A 16946-nucleotide genomic window follows, 5' to 3' on the forward strand; every position below is an offset into this window, starting at 1 on the left:
GTGAAGAGAAATGTGAAGCAGAAGGAGCCATAGTAGAGGATATTGTTAAAGTCCAGTCAAGAAATAATAAAAGCCTAATAAGGACATTTGAAATGGAGAGAAGGGAAGAGATATGAGAGAAATCAGAGTTAGAAATTCCCACATTTAGAGACATGCTTGGACATGAGAGCTAAAGACACCTAGGATAAAGTCCAGGTTTCTGACTTGAACGACTGCATGCAGAATGTTTGGAAAGAGCCAAAGCAGGAACAGATTGATGGGGTAGTTGGTTCTGGGAAGAGACACGAGAGATTCTGATCAGATCAAGGTTGAGGTGCCCAAGAGACATCCAGGTGGAACTGTCCAGGAAGGCAGTTTAAAAGCTAGGTCTGGGTCTTAGATCAAATCTAGACATACAGATCTGAAAGTCAACAGTTCAAAGGCAGTAGTTATAAACTAATTACCTTAATGATTGCTATAATTCTGTCAAGATCTGTATCCATTCTTTTAAAATTAATTGAACTTCAAATTTATGTTATTTAAACAAAATCAACAATGTATGCCATTATGGCATACAATTAGATAGCATCTTTTTTATGGGTTTCAGTAGACTCCACCAGCATCTTCACATTATCCACAGCTGTTAAAGAGTGGATTTAAATGAAGCCTCAATCAAAATTATGTTGGAAAAACATTGTGTTTTGTTTGTTTTGTGCTAGAACAGTACGAGTAGCTTTGAACTATGTATATACAAGAAAGAATGAGGAATGACTATGTATATATATTCTCCCTGACAATAGGATATAAAATAAATTAATGTTTGACAGGACAAAGTATGAATAGCCCAAATGAGAAATGATCTCTTTAAGAGACAACTGAGCTCTTTTTCATGTCATTTTATGACCCCCAGGATGCTGCTGGCATCATCAGAAGTTACTTATACTGACGACAGTCCAGACGTTTAAATCTCTGTTCTTTTCTTGGTGAAATTTTCTCATATTACTGAGAATCCAGGAAAGGCTTTAATCAATTCTTATATTTTTAATCTGAAAACTACCTTTTATTTCTTTGCTTTCTAAAATCTTACCAAAACTTTTGGACATTTCTTTTCTATTTCCATAACCTTTCCACAGAAATCATTGAATCTGCTTCTTATCTGGAAAAGAGTGAGGTCTGCAGGCAGCATTGTCTCCAGTGTATGACTCTCAACTTGATTCTGACAAATTATTTAGAGATGCTGATTAGGTTACATGGGGGCCATGACCTTCAGGGACTTTGCCAACTTGTCCTGTGGTTACCAGCCATTTTTCAAGGTCAACAGACATGGAGCCATGCTAAGAGAAGCTCATATAGAGTGTAACTTGGCTTGAGATAGAATGTTGACCTCTTGTTATTAGCAGGGACATGGGGCAGATTACACAGCCAAGGCTGATGCCTGAGTGTGTGATGTCACAGCAGGAACCTCAATAGCTGTTCAATGAAAGTCAGATGTTCCACAGAGGAAGGCACATAGCAAGCATCACAGTAAGCTGATGGGCATGATCCTTGCACTTTCAGGGACAGAGTCTTACTCTGATGGTCATGTGGTTTTTAATTGGGAGAGTTTGTTCCCTGACAAGACAAACAGTATGTAATTTTATAGTAAAATGTTGATGGTGGATTTTATGTGATTATCATGTCTTTTGGTTATAGAATTATCTGTAGCATCTTCTCATCCACCCCTCTTCACCCCTTTTTGCTATTCTTCTGGTGTAATTAAGTTTTGAGAGAGGAGAGCGAGTGTGGGAGTTTGCCCTTGTTAAAGACAGGTTAATTCTAGACATGGCTTTGCATGTTGACATTTCCCAGTTAGCTCACAGCTCATAGTAGAATTCCGCTGAAACTGTGCCATGATATACTGCCAGCAAGTGGGAGTGGTGAAAAATACTAGGAAGGCTAGTGACGGCTAAAATAACACAAAATAGTACTGCTGTCATCACCTGTTTCAAAAACACAGATCTTACCAAAAGTGCAACAAGAAGACCCCTACATATTTGATAGTACTTTAAGGAGAATAGTTAGCTTGCGTCATTCTGATTGTTCTCAGGATGAAAAAATAGTAATTTAAAAAAAAAAAGAAAAAAAGGAAGCAAAATCATCTTGTGTTAAACAAGCTGGTCACCGGATGGTTTACCTACCCCCTTTATTTATTTTTATTTGAAATGCTTTGTCTCTATTATTTCTTATAGTTTGAAATCAACTTTCAGTTTCTTTCCTTCAGGGAAAAGACAATCATTTAGTCTTTTAAAGTACTTGCTTTGTGTAATAGCCAAATTTCAGGGAAATATAAATTAAAACCACTTGCTGTGATTAAATCTGAAACTAACAAATACTTCCATGCATGCAACGTAACCACTTTCTTTACTGACATGATTATTTGGTGCAATATACTCTATTTGTAAAACGTTTGCATTTGGCTCATCATAAAAGGTGTTTTCTTTTCTTTTCTTTTTTTTTCCCCCCTCTCTGAAAAAAATACCAATTAGCCCTGATTACGTGTTGTCACTCACTTTATGTTCTTTTTCCAATGCAAAGAAAAAATAAACAAAACACAGAAGTTGGTCTTAAATATCAAAGATCAAACAAGATGAAGGGAAAAAAATTCATTCCCCTATGGACTCTTGGAAATGAAAATATAAGTCTCCTGGAATAGCGCTGCTTTATGTAATGTTGCTGCGAAGCACCGGCAAAAGCCTGTTTATATTAATCATCCTTTCCTGGAGCTTCCATTGGCAATCAACTGCTGCACATCGGCCGTGAGAGCTTTTACCTTCACAGTGTTTTCTGTCACTGGGCGGCACTGGGAAATGTTCCCCAGCCTCGTGTGGACCGGGTACTACCTCCTGAAACACTGGCAAACCACTTGTTAATTTTTGTTACAGGGATTAAAGGGGACCTGGAAGCCAGTTAAACATGTATCTATTCTAAGCTGGAAGATGTTCTTACTGTCTTTCTGATTTTTAGAGAGTTTATATTCATCTGTTCTTGCTCACCTTCTGCCAATGTCGATGTATTTAGCATTTAGCTTTTAGGTAAAATATCTGCCTTGGAAGAGTTACCTGTTAAGGGAAATCCTTATGTAATTGCGATTGTACCACATGACTTCTCATTACGTGACTTGGCAGCATTCTGCGCAATCACGTTTTGTAAATGCCTACTATTTCTTGGAGTCTTTTGCTCCTTGATGATCACTTTATTGGGATGACTTAAAATTTTCTGACTTCTCTGATTGTGAATTTCCATGTCTTTTTCTGAACCTTAAACCCATAATGTATAAGTAACAAGTTTTGGAAATGAAAAGGAAAAAGGTGACCTTAAATAATGAAACTTAAAGTTTTATTATTACTTAAAGTTGCATTATTATTTGAAATTATGTCTTTACTGTTATCTCTCAATAGAACAGAGTTTCTCAGCCAGGGGCAGGTGTAAGGGCAACCCAGGTGGTGACTGATGGGGAGAGGAGGGAGAAATATTGGAGGAAAGCTGCCTTCCGCCCAGGGATTTGGTCTTTCACCAAAGATTCTACGACAACATAGATTTTTAAAAAGCATATTTCCTATTCTCAGAGTCCTCACAGTGCATTGTGGGTGGAGAGGATGAGGAGGTAGATGGGTGAATAGAACATTAGAATCCACAGTGATACATTGTATGAGAGATAACCTGTGCACCTAGCTTCACTGGGATAGTCTAGTTGGCCAGTTGCCTAAGGAAGAGGGGATTGAGCTAATAATTTAAGCAATGACTTTAGCCAGGCAGAGGTTTAAATCTTTGCAAACTAACATGTAGGAAAACTTTTACGCAAACACAAAAAATTAATTTTAGGCATTACACATTAATTTTTGTTTGCATATTAGTTTAAAAATAATCTATAGATTCATCTCAAAATGCAGACTATATCAATTCAAATTGAAACTAAGAATAGGCACTTTTGAGTGCCTTTTTAATGAGACTAGATATTCAATTATGCTTTCGGTCATCATTCACTAGGACTTGGTTAGTGCCTACTGCTTGTATGGCCACACCAAGTGCAGCAAAATGTGGGGAGAGAGCTTGGGCTCTACGGTTAGGTGGACTTGAGCCTGGGCTCCAGCTCTGCCACTCTCCAGCTGTAACCTCAGGCATGGATCCCGGTACATCTCTGTTCCTTGTACAAACTTGTGGTTCCAAGGAGCAAATGTAGGTAGACGGCTCAGCATGGTCACTGGCACGTATTTGTGCAATAAATGTTAACTGTTTGTTAAATGATAGAATAAATGACTGAACATTGTTATAAATTCTTAAGAGTTAGTGAAATAGATCTAATCCTTTCTACAATTAGTTCTTGTGGTAAAGCTGAACTTTCTTGGCAAGTTAGTTTCTAATTCTTAGGATACACTTTGTATTGAAGGTAAAAATTTATGATACTAAGTGATACAGGATACCACACAGAGAAGACATTTTATAAATATATATATGAAGTAATATGTACTTATAATACATAATAAATAAATACTCAATAAATTATATATATGTATACATACAGGGTGAGGCAAAAGTGGGTTTACAGTTGTTCATATGGAAAATAATACAATAATTAATACATAATAATACAAGAATAAACTCTGTTTTGAGTACTCCCAGCTGTGTATATATTTATAAGGTAACTTTAGTTCAAGATAGCAAAGTGGTAAAGAGCATAGGCTTTGGAGCCAAACTAATTGGGCTTCTTTTTGTTTTTCTATGACAAATCATCCCCAAATTTAGCTGCTCAAAACGGCAACCATTTTTAATAATTTCTCACAGTCCTGTGGGTTGCTTGGGTCCACATGGCAGTTCTTCACCTGGTCTTGTTTGGAATCTGTCAGGCAGTTTGACAGATGATTGCTGGGGCTGTAGTGGCCGAGATGACGCCTCAAATGGCTGGGAGTGGGTGCAGGCTGTGGGCTGGGACTGGAGGGCCTCGGGTCTCCTTAATGTGAACTCTTCACGTGGCTTGGGCTGAAAAGCATACGCCAGCTGGGTCTACCAGCTTGTGAGCAAACACCAATGTACAAGTGGTTTATCAAACCTTTGCTTGCGTAACACAAGCTTAACGTCTTATTATTCAAAGCGGGTCACATGAAGAGGGCATTCCACCAGGGCAGGAATACTGAGAAGTATAGCTTATCGGTGACCACTGAAGTAACAATCTCTACAAAGGGATTGGATTCCAGCTTTGTCCTTTAATAGCTGTGTGGCCTTGGGCAGATTATTTCTCCCCTGTTAGTCCATTTTAGTAGTGGTGGTGATGACCATTGTAGTTATAATAAGAGTAATAGTAGAATTAGGAACAGTAGTAGAGTATAGTAGTAATCGCCCTTATCTATCATTTTACTTTCTGCAGCTTCGGTTACCTACGGTCAACCATGGTCTGAAAACATTAACTGGAAAATTCCAGAAATAAACAATTCAGACGTTTTGAATCGCAGGCCGAGCTAAGTAGAGTGAATGAAATCTTGTGATGTCCTATCTGGGACATGAAGCCTTCCTTTGAATAGCATATCTGTGCTGTATGAACTCCCCGCCCATTATGACTTAGTAGACGTCTTGGTTATTAGATCAACTGTCAAGATATCACGATGCTTGTGTTCAACTCACCCTTGTTTTACTTAATAATGGCCACAAAGTGCAAGAGTCATAGTGCTGGCAATTCATACGTGCCGAAGAGAAGCCAGAACGTGCTTCCTTTAAGTGAAAAGGTGAGTGTGCAATAAGATATTTTGAGAGAGACCACATTCACGTGACTCTATTACAGTATATTGTTATAATTGTTCTGTTATTGTTAGTTATTATTAATGTCTTACTGTTCATAATTTATAAATTACCCTTTACCACAGATATGTATGTATAGAGAAAAACAAAGTGTATATATAGTGTTCAGTACGGTTTGTGGTCTCAGGTACCCACTGGGGGTCTTGGACATATCTCCTGCAGAAAAGCAGGGACTACCATAAGAGGAGTAACAGAAGAAATTCCGTCTTTGGAAAACAGCACAGCTTCGTGACAGCTGCTGATTTAGGTTTTACTAGAGCTTTAAAAACCTATGGCATTTTGATCCATAGAACACTAACAAGTCAAGTTTACTTTCCCTTTTATCATATTAAAAACTACTAAAAATTTCCTCCCAGTTTAGGAAATAGAAAATACACTGAAAGATAGGCACAACTAATTTAGAGAAGCAAATGAGAACTTACAAAATATGATAAATGGAGCTTTGATTTAAACACTTAATTTAAAGAGTTCTCCCTCTTCAGTTCAGAGTTTTACAGATCGTTAACTATTCACAGAGCTGTTCAATGAAGAAATGAATGACTTGAACTCCAAAATAAGCCACTAATGAATGCTTCCATGATACTTCTAGGGGAGGATCTCAAATAGAGGCTAAGAAATAAATAGTAGTGTTTTTAGATATTATTAGGATCAAAAACATCTACCCAATCCCCTCAGGTGATAACCTCAGGATTATTTCTCAATTCCCATATCAACTTCTAAATATCTTACTGATTAATCCCTTTCTCTCCAACCCCACCACCACTTCTCAATTCCAGGCACTAATCTTTTCTCATCCATGTTAATGTAAAAGCCTCCTGCCCGAGCTCATGAATCCAGTCTCTCTTCACTCTGCTGCTTCTGCCAGGGCTCTGTCTCGGAAACAGGTCTCACCTCCCCAGGAGATGCCTTCTTCTTTCACACCTGGAAAATTCCAGCTGCTCAACATGATGCTCAAAACCCTCTATACTTTTATACTTAGTAAATGCTTAATAAGAGATTGTTAAATAAAAGAACAACCCAGCACAGGGTTTATCAAAATCTGTTTATGGAGAGAAGTGTCTGTTGGAGTCTTGAAGTAAGAATGATTTATAATGGTCCCTAAACTTATACTTGCATTGTCTGCTAGGTTTTTTTAAAAAAGTATTTAAGATGCAGTAAGTAATATCTCAGTTAATTTTTTAGCTATAATTCCCCAAATAAGAGCATTTGATAGTTTCAATGGACCTAAATAACTGAGAGTAGCACTTACACATCCTTAGGATGCATGAGCACAAGTTTTATGTAGGAGCAATGGCACCCTCCATTAAGGCTCTGATTTGCACACTGGCTGGTTTGGCTCAGTGGTTAGAGCGTTGGCCTGTGGTCCAGTGAGTCCCAGGTTCGGTTCCCGCTAAGGGCATGTACCTCGGTTGCAGTGTGTCCCCAGCCCTGGTTGGGTCGTGCAGGTGGCAGCCACTCAATGTGTCTTTTTCACGTCAATGTTTCTCTCTCTCTCTCTCTTTCCTGCTCTATCTGAACAAAAAAATGGAAAAATGTCCTTGGTTGAGGATAAAAAAAAAAAAAAGGCTCTAATTTGCATAATAAAAATGATTGATGAAGCTAAGTAAACTCCAGTTCCCTGGAGTGGTATCATCATTGTTTGTACTTAGCTAAGAGAATTTGTATTATGCTTTTAATTTAAAAAATCTGTGTGTTTCCTTGTTTCATGAGGTAATATGTTGGTAGTTTATTTGGTGGTTCACCGGGTGTATGAAGTACACTGGACTTTTCTTTGATGATAAATTTACAGAAGAGAGAAGCACGTGGATTTTTTTTTTTTTTATGACTATGTTCTTATTAACTTCTTTTTAAAATGCTTAACTAATATAGTCTCTATCACCAGTATTTTTTGTGTGTGTTAGAGTTCACTATGTTTTGTCTAAATAGTGTCCTGAATAAAAACAAAACAAAACAAAACAAAACAAGCAAAAACCCTGAATTTAGACTAATACACTTCCTATGTCAGTGTCCTGAAAATGGGAGTGGGATGGGGAGAGAATCCCAAATACTTGCCTGTTGAGAGACAGCTGTGGGGTGCTGAGACTGTGAGCTCGGGGTTTTATTGAAAGGACTCAGGAGTGCAGATTACTATATCTTGCTACAATATGCAGGAATGAATGTGAAACTGACTTAAAAGCAAAAGCACCATGTCAGGGGTTGATGTTTTTTGGAGTTGTGTTCTACTCCCTCTTCTAATGTGCGGACCTGGATGGTCTCATCCCTCCCATGGCTTCAGTGGCCATCATGTGTGCATGGCTTTCAAGTGTATATCATCCCATTTGGATTCCTAGCAGCCCCCTCACACTCAATGTGTTCATAAAATGAGGATATTCATCATCTAAAATCTGTTCTTCAATGCATGACACCACCATCTATCACTCTCAAACCTCATATATCCATCCCTCTACCGCCCTGGTACCTAATATCCAATCCATCCTTTCCCCCACGTCCCAAGTGTCCCTCAAGTCTTTCTATTTCTACCCTTTCAGGCCATGACATCTCTTGCCTGAATTATCCATAGTCTTTTCCCCGGCACCCCTGCCTCTAGGTAAATATCATCCCAACCCTAATCCATTCTTTCACTGAAACCTGAGGCCAAGAAGCAAATAAATCACTCATGTTAGTTACTCCCCCTCTTAAGTCTTTTCACTGGCTTTTTATGTTCTTTGGGATAAATATAATGCTCCTTATCACAGCAGGAAGATTCTCTGGTATCTAGGTCTGTTCTATATAACTCTCCACCCCTGTTTCACAGGACCCCCTCCCACTCCATGCTCTATCCCACACTATACAGTATGGTATCTGCTACCCACATATGGCTATTTAGATATTAATTAATTAGAAGTAACTGAAAACCCCTGGCCCAGTAGCTCTTTTGGTTAGAGCGTCATCCAAATGCGCCAAGGTTTCACATTCGATCGATCCCCATTCAGGGCACATACAAGAAACAACTAATGAATGCATAAATAAGTGGAAGAACAAATTTATGTCTCTCTCTCTCTCCCCCTCCCCCAAATCAAAAATAAAATGATTTTTAAAAGAAGTAAGTGAAAACAAAAAAAATATTTCTTTAGTCATCCTAGACATATTTCATGAGCTCAGTAGCCAAATGAGGCTAGTGGCTATCATACCGGACAGCACAGATTATACAATATTTCCATTACTGCAGAAAGTTCTATTGGACAGCATGGTGCATACTGAAATCCTTTCATTTCCTGACACTTTGCCTTCTTGTCTCATTTATAGTCGTCTACCCTTTGCCTGGGGTGCTTTCTAGTTCTTTCCTCCAATTCCCTATCAATGCCTTGTGCTTTCCCATCATCTTTTATTTTTAAAAATAGACTTTATCTTTTATATGACAAATGAGAAACTAAGAGGGTTCCCATATAGCTTCATTTCCTACACATATAGACAATACCTCTCACTATCAACATCCCCACCAGAATGGTACATTTTTTACAATCAAAGAGCCTACATTGACATGTCATCACCCTCATAGTTTATATATCTTGTTGATGTTCTTCCTGTGGGTTTTTACAAATGTATAACGGCATGTATCTATTACTATAGTATTATAAGGAATAGTTTCACTGCCCTAAAAATCCTCTGTGCTCCACCATCATTTTTACACACGATTCTACCTCCCTGGAATTCACTGTCTGCTCTCCCAACCATATCTTGTCTGTCCTTCAATAGCAAATAAAATCCAAATTAGACTGTGAAGCTTTCCCATAGCTCTCCCTCTAAAGTTCTGTGCAATTACAGAATGTGGATATAAAGTAATCAGTACTTTTTAAGCAAAGAAGAATTTGTTTACTCAGTTGAATATTGCCCTTTTAACTAGTATCTTCTTTAAAGGCACTACCTTAATAAAAATATTTTTTGGACACCTACTCTTGGAATACTCTGCAGAAATAATTTGTCTTATGTGCAATGATCAACTCATTATTCTGTGGCCACATTTCTTTTGATATGTAAGGGGGTACGATCCTGTCTGGCCAGCACCTGTGCTCAACACTCTTGGTTTCATCCGATACTTTGTTCTTTCTAGAAACTGAGTCTGACTTCAAAATTACCACTTTAGGCTTTTAAAAAGTGTGAACCACAGGCTCAAAGGAATCTCATAAAGTCCAAAAATGTTTTTAAACAGTAGCAATGCCTTTTCAATATGTTTGTAGATAGTGAAAGTGACAACATAGAAAAGAATAACTCTCACTTGTGTCGGTTAGTTCTGATATGTTCACTTAGAAACAAATAATGCAAACCAAAAACCTACTCTCTATCATTCCTTCTCAGATTTTTACAGATTTACCTGGCACACTGCTTACATGGTAAAGTTGAACTTATTTTCTAATTTTAGTTAATATTTTATTTGTTTATATACTGTACCTCCAAGTACATGATAAAAACTTTTTGAAGGTAGGTCCTTATTCATTTTTAGCATCTTCCACAATGCCTTAATTACTACTAATAATTGTCAATAAATAATTAATACTTTATGATTTCCAAATCATTCCTAGAGCAATGATTCCAGGTTTATTTACACGGTCCTGTGAAGTGGGGACTTTTCTCAGTGATCCCCAATCTCCAGTCAAAAGAAAGTGGAAGTTGGGGCATGCAGTGCGCCATTCTGGGTCTATATTAAGTAAGCCAACAGGCAGACACAGGAGCTGTCCAATAATTTTGGGGATTATAGAGGATTTGGTGCCCTGTCTTTTATCTATGCTGGAGATGCATTTTTAAGGGGCCAGTGCAGACCCTAATAGCCATTTTCCAGGTGCTGATAGAGGTTAATGACCTGTTAGAACATGGAGCTTTTGCTTCATCATGTGTGTTTTGTAACCATCTCAGCCATCTACACACACAGTTTGTACCCCACAATCTTCTCTTGATTTAAATATAGATCAGAACAGGATTTACTTGGAGGATGTGTTTTTGGGGAATTTTATTTTCTGGTCTTACATGTCTCTGGGATTTATTCAAGTATTTAGAATGAACATGTATTGTTTTAAAATTAGAGAAAGTTATTGTTTTACTTGAATGATTTAGATTTTAATAACTTAAACAAAATAGGAACAACTATAAAATTTTTGAAAATTTAAATACTAGATGCCATTAAGAGTATTAGTAGTTCATTTCTTTTCAAATCAAAGCAGGATAAGTATTACATTTCTCCTCGAAAACGTTACCTTTTATAATCTGATTATCTGCCTCCACATCTTTATAACAAACCACTTTATTTTCAATGTGGGAAAAGACTCCCGCTTCCCAGTGGAAACTCCAGGTGACTTCTCCTTGTCCCTGGCAGCTCCACTTGCATTGAGGTCTTCTTCCACATCCCTTCCTCTTTCGTCAGCCACACCCTGCGCATTCCTCCCTTTTTTCTATTAGTCTATAATTTGAGATGTATCCATTTCTCAGGTTTGGCGACAGTTCAGGACCAAGGGACAAGGTCACAGAGATTATAGACTGTTGAATGTGTGACAAGGCGGCTCATAAAGAATCTAGTCAGATGTCCTTCATTTGCCTCTAATTAACTACAGCTGCTTTTTATGTTTCTAGCTGATCTTTGATCTGCTTTCCCCTTCAGACCTCTGTGCACAAGGTAGTTAAATACAAACTAGGAGGCCAATTTTAAAGACAAAAAAAAGAAAAAGAAAAGAAAATCCCTCTAGGGTAATCAAGTGACAGTGGACGCAGCCGTGAGCTGTTAGCTTTATTCATTAGAGAACTTAAACATGTCAAGGAATAGAATAATGTCCCTGCTGTTAGATCAGCCTCAACAATGAAGATTACAACAGCTTTGGGACGCATGAGTGGGCAAACTTCTTGTGAAAACAAGTTTATTGAGGACCATTTTACTACATTGGCACAGAATCTAGCTTACACAGTTTCATAGCAGTAATATTGGTTCAATATGCACTGAGAACGCTGGCCCTCTAAGAATGGCGGATTTACAGTGCAACCTTGCTCCAACCCAAGTGGCCCCTGCAATTAGGTTCAGAAAAACTTCCTACAAGATTATACTGTTTGAATGGATGGCCTCCGTTCCACAATATCGCTTCTGTTGAAGCATGATCCAGAGTAAATTTTGATCCAGAATAAATCCAGTACCTGATCCAGAATAAATTTTAGTTTGGTGATGACTTTACGAATCTTGGAGCCTTTCACAGGCCTAGGTAATTAAACAGTCTTCTTTTGAATACGTTTTCTTTAAAAATCAAGTGTTCCTTAGAGCAAATAATCTTGGGCTAGAGTTTAAGAACTGTTTTGGAAGGAAGTCCATTCTAATCATATCCAAATGAGTTTCCTTGTGTCATTTTTTCTTCTTCTTTACTGTAATCTATAGCAGCCTACTCATTACTTGGGGACCTTCATAGCATGAGAGAACATTGATTTAAAAAGGAGAAGACCAAGGACCTCCCAATCCTTAATGTCTCACCATGCATTTTCAATTTTCATAGTGGCTCTTCCTCCTTTTAAGTTCCAGGAAAACATGAGCCTGTGAAATCTCTTGTAACCTGTGAAATTTATGGGAAACAAACACCATCCTATATTTCACAATTTTCTTATTCTTAATAGTGACATTTTTATTCAGAACAAAACTAGGAAACCCCTTTGAGTTGCTGATTTGTTTCAAGTTTTCCCAAATGATATGTTATCAATTCGTTTATTTCTTTATACCTATTGACTTGTGCATGGTCAAATTATGAGTCAGGGTCAGGACTTCCCATGCAAAACCTGTGGCTTTTTCCCAGTCCTATCACTTGCTCTTTCCTGGATCTTATAATCATGCCGTGGGTCTTGCCCTTCAGCATTCCTGTTAGAGGATGTTATTTCAAAGGACAAGCATTCACTAGGAGGAAAAGCAATGTATGTGGCAAATATAGACACTTTGTCCTCAATTACCGTAGTGTTTATTCTAACTATTCTATATTTGAAGTTTGGAAGAACTTTCTAAGAATGAAGAGCAGGCAAGGTGATACTTTATTTCATACCTTTTCAAAGCCTAGCAATTATACTCTGTTAAGATTTAGAATTAACCTGTATAAGCAAGGGGCACTTATGTGGCCAAACAGTCAAAGGAAGCAGGAGACCAAGATTCAACTCAAGGGGGAGGGGCAAAGTCCCTATACTCAGTATGGCCACTTGTTGCCTCACAGGAAGATGACTCAAAGATGCCAGATAATTCAGTTTTCAACTGACCTGGAAATCTGTTTTCTTGTTTTTGTTTTTGTTTTAATGTGAAAACTCCTGATTTATAAATGTCGACAAAAATTTGTTTTTAAAAGAACACTGTGTGAACTGAACAAAAGTCATCTGCAGTGCCTGAAGGTAGTGCCTCAATCTATTTTTCAATGCTTACTGCTTGGGCAAGCTATGACATGGCTTTCAGAAAGTAGGCAGAAGATTTTGAGTTCCTTGTGGATGACACTGTGTAATCAGAAATGTACATATAAACTGACAAAAAAAAAAGGTAGCATGGTTAGTTATAGCAAATGCTGGCATGGTGATGACTAGTGTGCTTTCACACGCTTTAGCTAGGTCCCAGGACTGCCCTATCAGGCCAACAAGACTATTTCCTTTGATTCACGTTTTACAAAGGAGAACACTGACGCTCAATGACTGGTTCTTGATCATTTTCAAGACATGGAATCTTTGGAGAAACTGTTGCAACTCAAGGAACTCCTTGTGCGTAAAAATGAACACTAAACAGTTTAGCATATAATTACTAGACGTTTATGGACACCTTCCTCCTTCCAAAGTTCAACCACAAGTGAAGAACCCCTGGAAACTTGATATAGAACTTAAACTGAGGTTTGTAGAGCTCTGTGTGTAAATGCGTATGTCTTCTTCTACTACATAATGCTTCCCTCATTAGAGAAAGAAGAGTTGAGACAGCAGCCACCGGAGTAGAGCCTGCCCGGCTCCTGCGCTCCTACAGTTGCAATGGCAGACTCTGCGGTGAGTGGGACTGGGGAGGACGACCTCAGCAGTACAGCTGGGACTCATCACCATAGTCTCAGGGTTGTCTGAGAGGTCTCAGAGTTACAAATTGTAACTGCAACTATAAGAGTAGCCATTATAGTCTGGCCAGTGTGGCTCAGTGGTTGAGCATCAACCCATGTACCAAGAGGTTGTTGGTTCAATTCCCAGTCAGGGTACATGCCCAGGTTGTGGGCCTGATCCCCAGTGGGGGGCATGCAGGAGGTGACCAATCAATGTTCTCTCTCATCTATGTTTCTATCTCTCTTTCCCTCTCCCTTTGTCTCTCTCTAATAAAGGAATGAATAAATAAATAAATGATTAAATAAAAGAGTAGACATTATTTATCTCATGCTTGTAAGCCAGGCACTGTGCTCAGTTCTGAAATCAGTACAGTTTTTAACCTCCATCACAGAGATAAGGAAATAGCTGAACCAAAATTATCATCCCGATGCTGGATTCGACACTGTTTTTTATTTTACAATGAGCATATGGGAGAGAAGGAGGTGCAGGGGAGGATCCTTAATTCTTTCTTCATTCTTAAAATGCATCATAGTATAAAAATTCCTGAAAAGTCCATTGCTTTTCCTTTAAAACACAGTGGGTGTTTTGTTTTTGTTTGTTTGTTTTTTTCAGATAACATGCATTAAAAAGAAAACATTGTGCATTCAAAAAGGTAAAGAAAAAATTCTTAACTGTACCCAGTCTAGGGGGAATTTTTATTTATATAAAATCAGTCATTGCTAAACCCTTGTTAAGCTCCTAAAATCAGTGATAATTTGTGTAATCTTCAATGTCCCTTAAAGGCCAGTCATAACAAATTTATCTGTCATCCAACTGAGTATCCAGTATTTCCAAAAATTGGGGAAAATAATACATTATGGAATTAATTTATTTACTTTCCATGCACACTGTTGTGTCGTGTAAAATGAGATACCTGTGAAATTAAAATGAGCAGCGGCCAAAATGAAATTTACACAAGATACAAATTTAATCATATATGTATGTGGAAAAATTCAGTGCTCAAGAGTATATCACCTTAAAAGAAGTGCCTAACTGCCATCAACAAATCATCAAACAACAAGTGTTGGTGAGGCTGTGGAGAAAAGGGGACTCTAGTACACTGCTGGTGGGAATGCAGACTGGTGTAGTCACTGTGGAAAAAAATATGGTGTTTCCTCAAAAAATTAAAAATTGAACTTCCATTTGACCCAGTGATCCCACTTCTAGGAATATACCCTAAGAATCCTGAAACACCAATCAGAAAGAATATATGTACCCGCATGTTCGTAGCAGCACTATTTATAATAGCTAAGATCTGGAAACAGCCCAAATGTCCACCAGTAGACGAATGGATGAAAAAGCTGTGGTACATATACACAATGGAGTACTATGCAGCGGTAAGAAAGAAAGATCTCTTATCCTTTGAGATGACACAGAGGGACCAGGAAAGTATTATCCTAAGTGAAACAAGCCACAGAGAAAGACAAGTATCACATGATCTCACTTATTTGTGGAATGTAATGAACATAACAGTCTGAGGAATGAGGTAGTCCCAGAGACATGGATGTGGGGTACAGACTGACAATCCCCAGAAGATGGTGGTGGGGGAAGATAAACCACAGAACTTGTATGTGTGTATGCATGAACAATGGACATGAACAACAAAGCTGGGGACAGGGCAGGGAGGGGGGAATCAGTGGGGGAAAAAGGAGAAACATCTGTAACAAAAATAAATAAATTAAAAAAAAAAAAAGTGCCTAATTCCATGGCCAGGTGCAGGCTCGATCCCTGCTAGAAGGCGTATAGGAGGCAGCTGATCAATATTACACTCTCACATTTGATGTTTTTTTTTTCTCTCTCTCCATTTCCCTTCCTCTCTCTAAAAATCAGTAAAAAAGTTTTTTTTTTAAAGAAGTGTATAACTCTTTTTTTTTTCCTTTTTTAAAAAAATTATATTTTTCAAATACAGTTTACATTCAGTATTATTTCCTATTAGTTTCAGGTATACAGTGTAGTGGCTAGACAATCATATACTTTGCAAAGTCTTGCCCCCATTATTTCCACTACCCACCTGGCACCATACATTGTTATTACAATATTATTGACTATATTCCCTATGCTGTACTTTACATCCCCATGACTATTTTGTAACTACCAATTAAGAAGTACATAACTTTTGCCCAGCTCATGTGGCTCAGTGGACTGAGCGTCATCCCATGGACTGAGAGGTCCCAGTTTGATTCCAGGTCAGGGCACAGGCCTGGGTTGTAGGCTCGATCCCCAGTCGGGGGCATGCAGGAGGCAGCAGTTCTGTGTATCTCTTTTACATCCATGTTTCTCTCTCTCCCTTCCCCCTCTCTAAAAACAATCAAAAATATATATTTTTAAAAATGCATAACTTTTAATGAGTCATGTAGACTCCTTGTTAAGTGAATAATCTTGGAGTTCATGGAACATGAATTATGTTTATTATGCAAACTGTGCACAGAAGATCAATTTGCTACATGGATGATACTTGAAATAGAAACTTCATTTAAATGGAGAATTAGAATTTTTAAAAATATTTTACTATTATTTAAATGACAGGAAACCTAATAGTCAATTTTTCTCCCTCTATATTCTTGGGAGTAATTTCCAACTTAACATTTTATTTAAGTTTGAAGCAGGATTTTATATTATGAATCCAGTTTAAGTACAGCAAACTGCTGTCATTTGTTAAATACAGTTCCTCATTAACTGGTACTTCTAGGGTTCAAAAGTAAAATTAAAATTGATATTTTGTCTTTTTTTTTTTAATCCTCACTGGAGGATATTTTTCCATTTTTTGTACAGATAGAGTGGGAGGGAGAGAGAGGAAGGGAGAGAGAGTGAGAAACATCGACGTGAAGGGACACATTGAGTGGCTGCCACCCGCACGACCAACCAGGACCGGGGACAAACTGCAACCGAAGTACGTGCCCTTAGCGGGAACCGAACCCGGGTCTCTCCGGACCGCAGGCCGACGCTCTAACCGCTGAGCCAAACTGGCCAGGGCTTTTTTTTTTTTTTTTTTTTAAACCAGGTGAGATTCTAAAAGTATGTGGTCTAATTGGTTTTCTTAGTATTAAATA

At 38.1% G+C, this 16946-nt stretch overlaps 1 protein-coding gene across 29 annotated transcripts in view; it reads left to right on the plus strand.

Annotated features, from left to right (window-relative positions):
- SLC25A21 (solute carrier family 25 member 21) overlaps positions 1-16946 on the plus strand; it is a 463129-nt gene that overhangs the window by 237252 nt on the left and 208931 nt on the right. The window contains exons 1-3 of one of the 29 annotated variants that reach the window (XM_036256771.1): positions 10144-10178; positions 13730-13812; positions 14470-14509. The exons of 23 other annotated variants lie outside the window; for them this stretch is intronic. In XM_036256771.1, coding sequence (XP_036112664.1) covers positions 13798-13812; positions 14470-14509 — 55 coding nt within the window. In that variant the 5' untranslated portion in view covers positions 10144-10178; positions 13730-13797. Of the gene's footprint in view, positions 1-5380; positions 5736-10143; positions 10179-13729; positions 13813-14469; positions 14510-15196; positions 15234-16946 lie in introns of those variants that run through there. 5 more of the 29 variants (XM_036256777.1, XM_036256819.1, XM_036256812.1 and 2 more) reach the window with 5 other exon arrangements.

The sequence above is a fragment of the Molossus molossus genome, unplaced genomic scaffold (assembly GCF_014108415.1).
Source record: "Molossus molossus isolate mMolMol1 unplaced genomic scaffold, mMolMol1.p scaffold_m16_p_1, whole genome shotgun sequence".
NCBI lineage: Eukaryota > Metazoa > Chordata > Mammalia > Chiroptera > Molossidae > Molossus > Molossus molossus.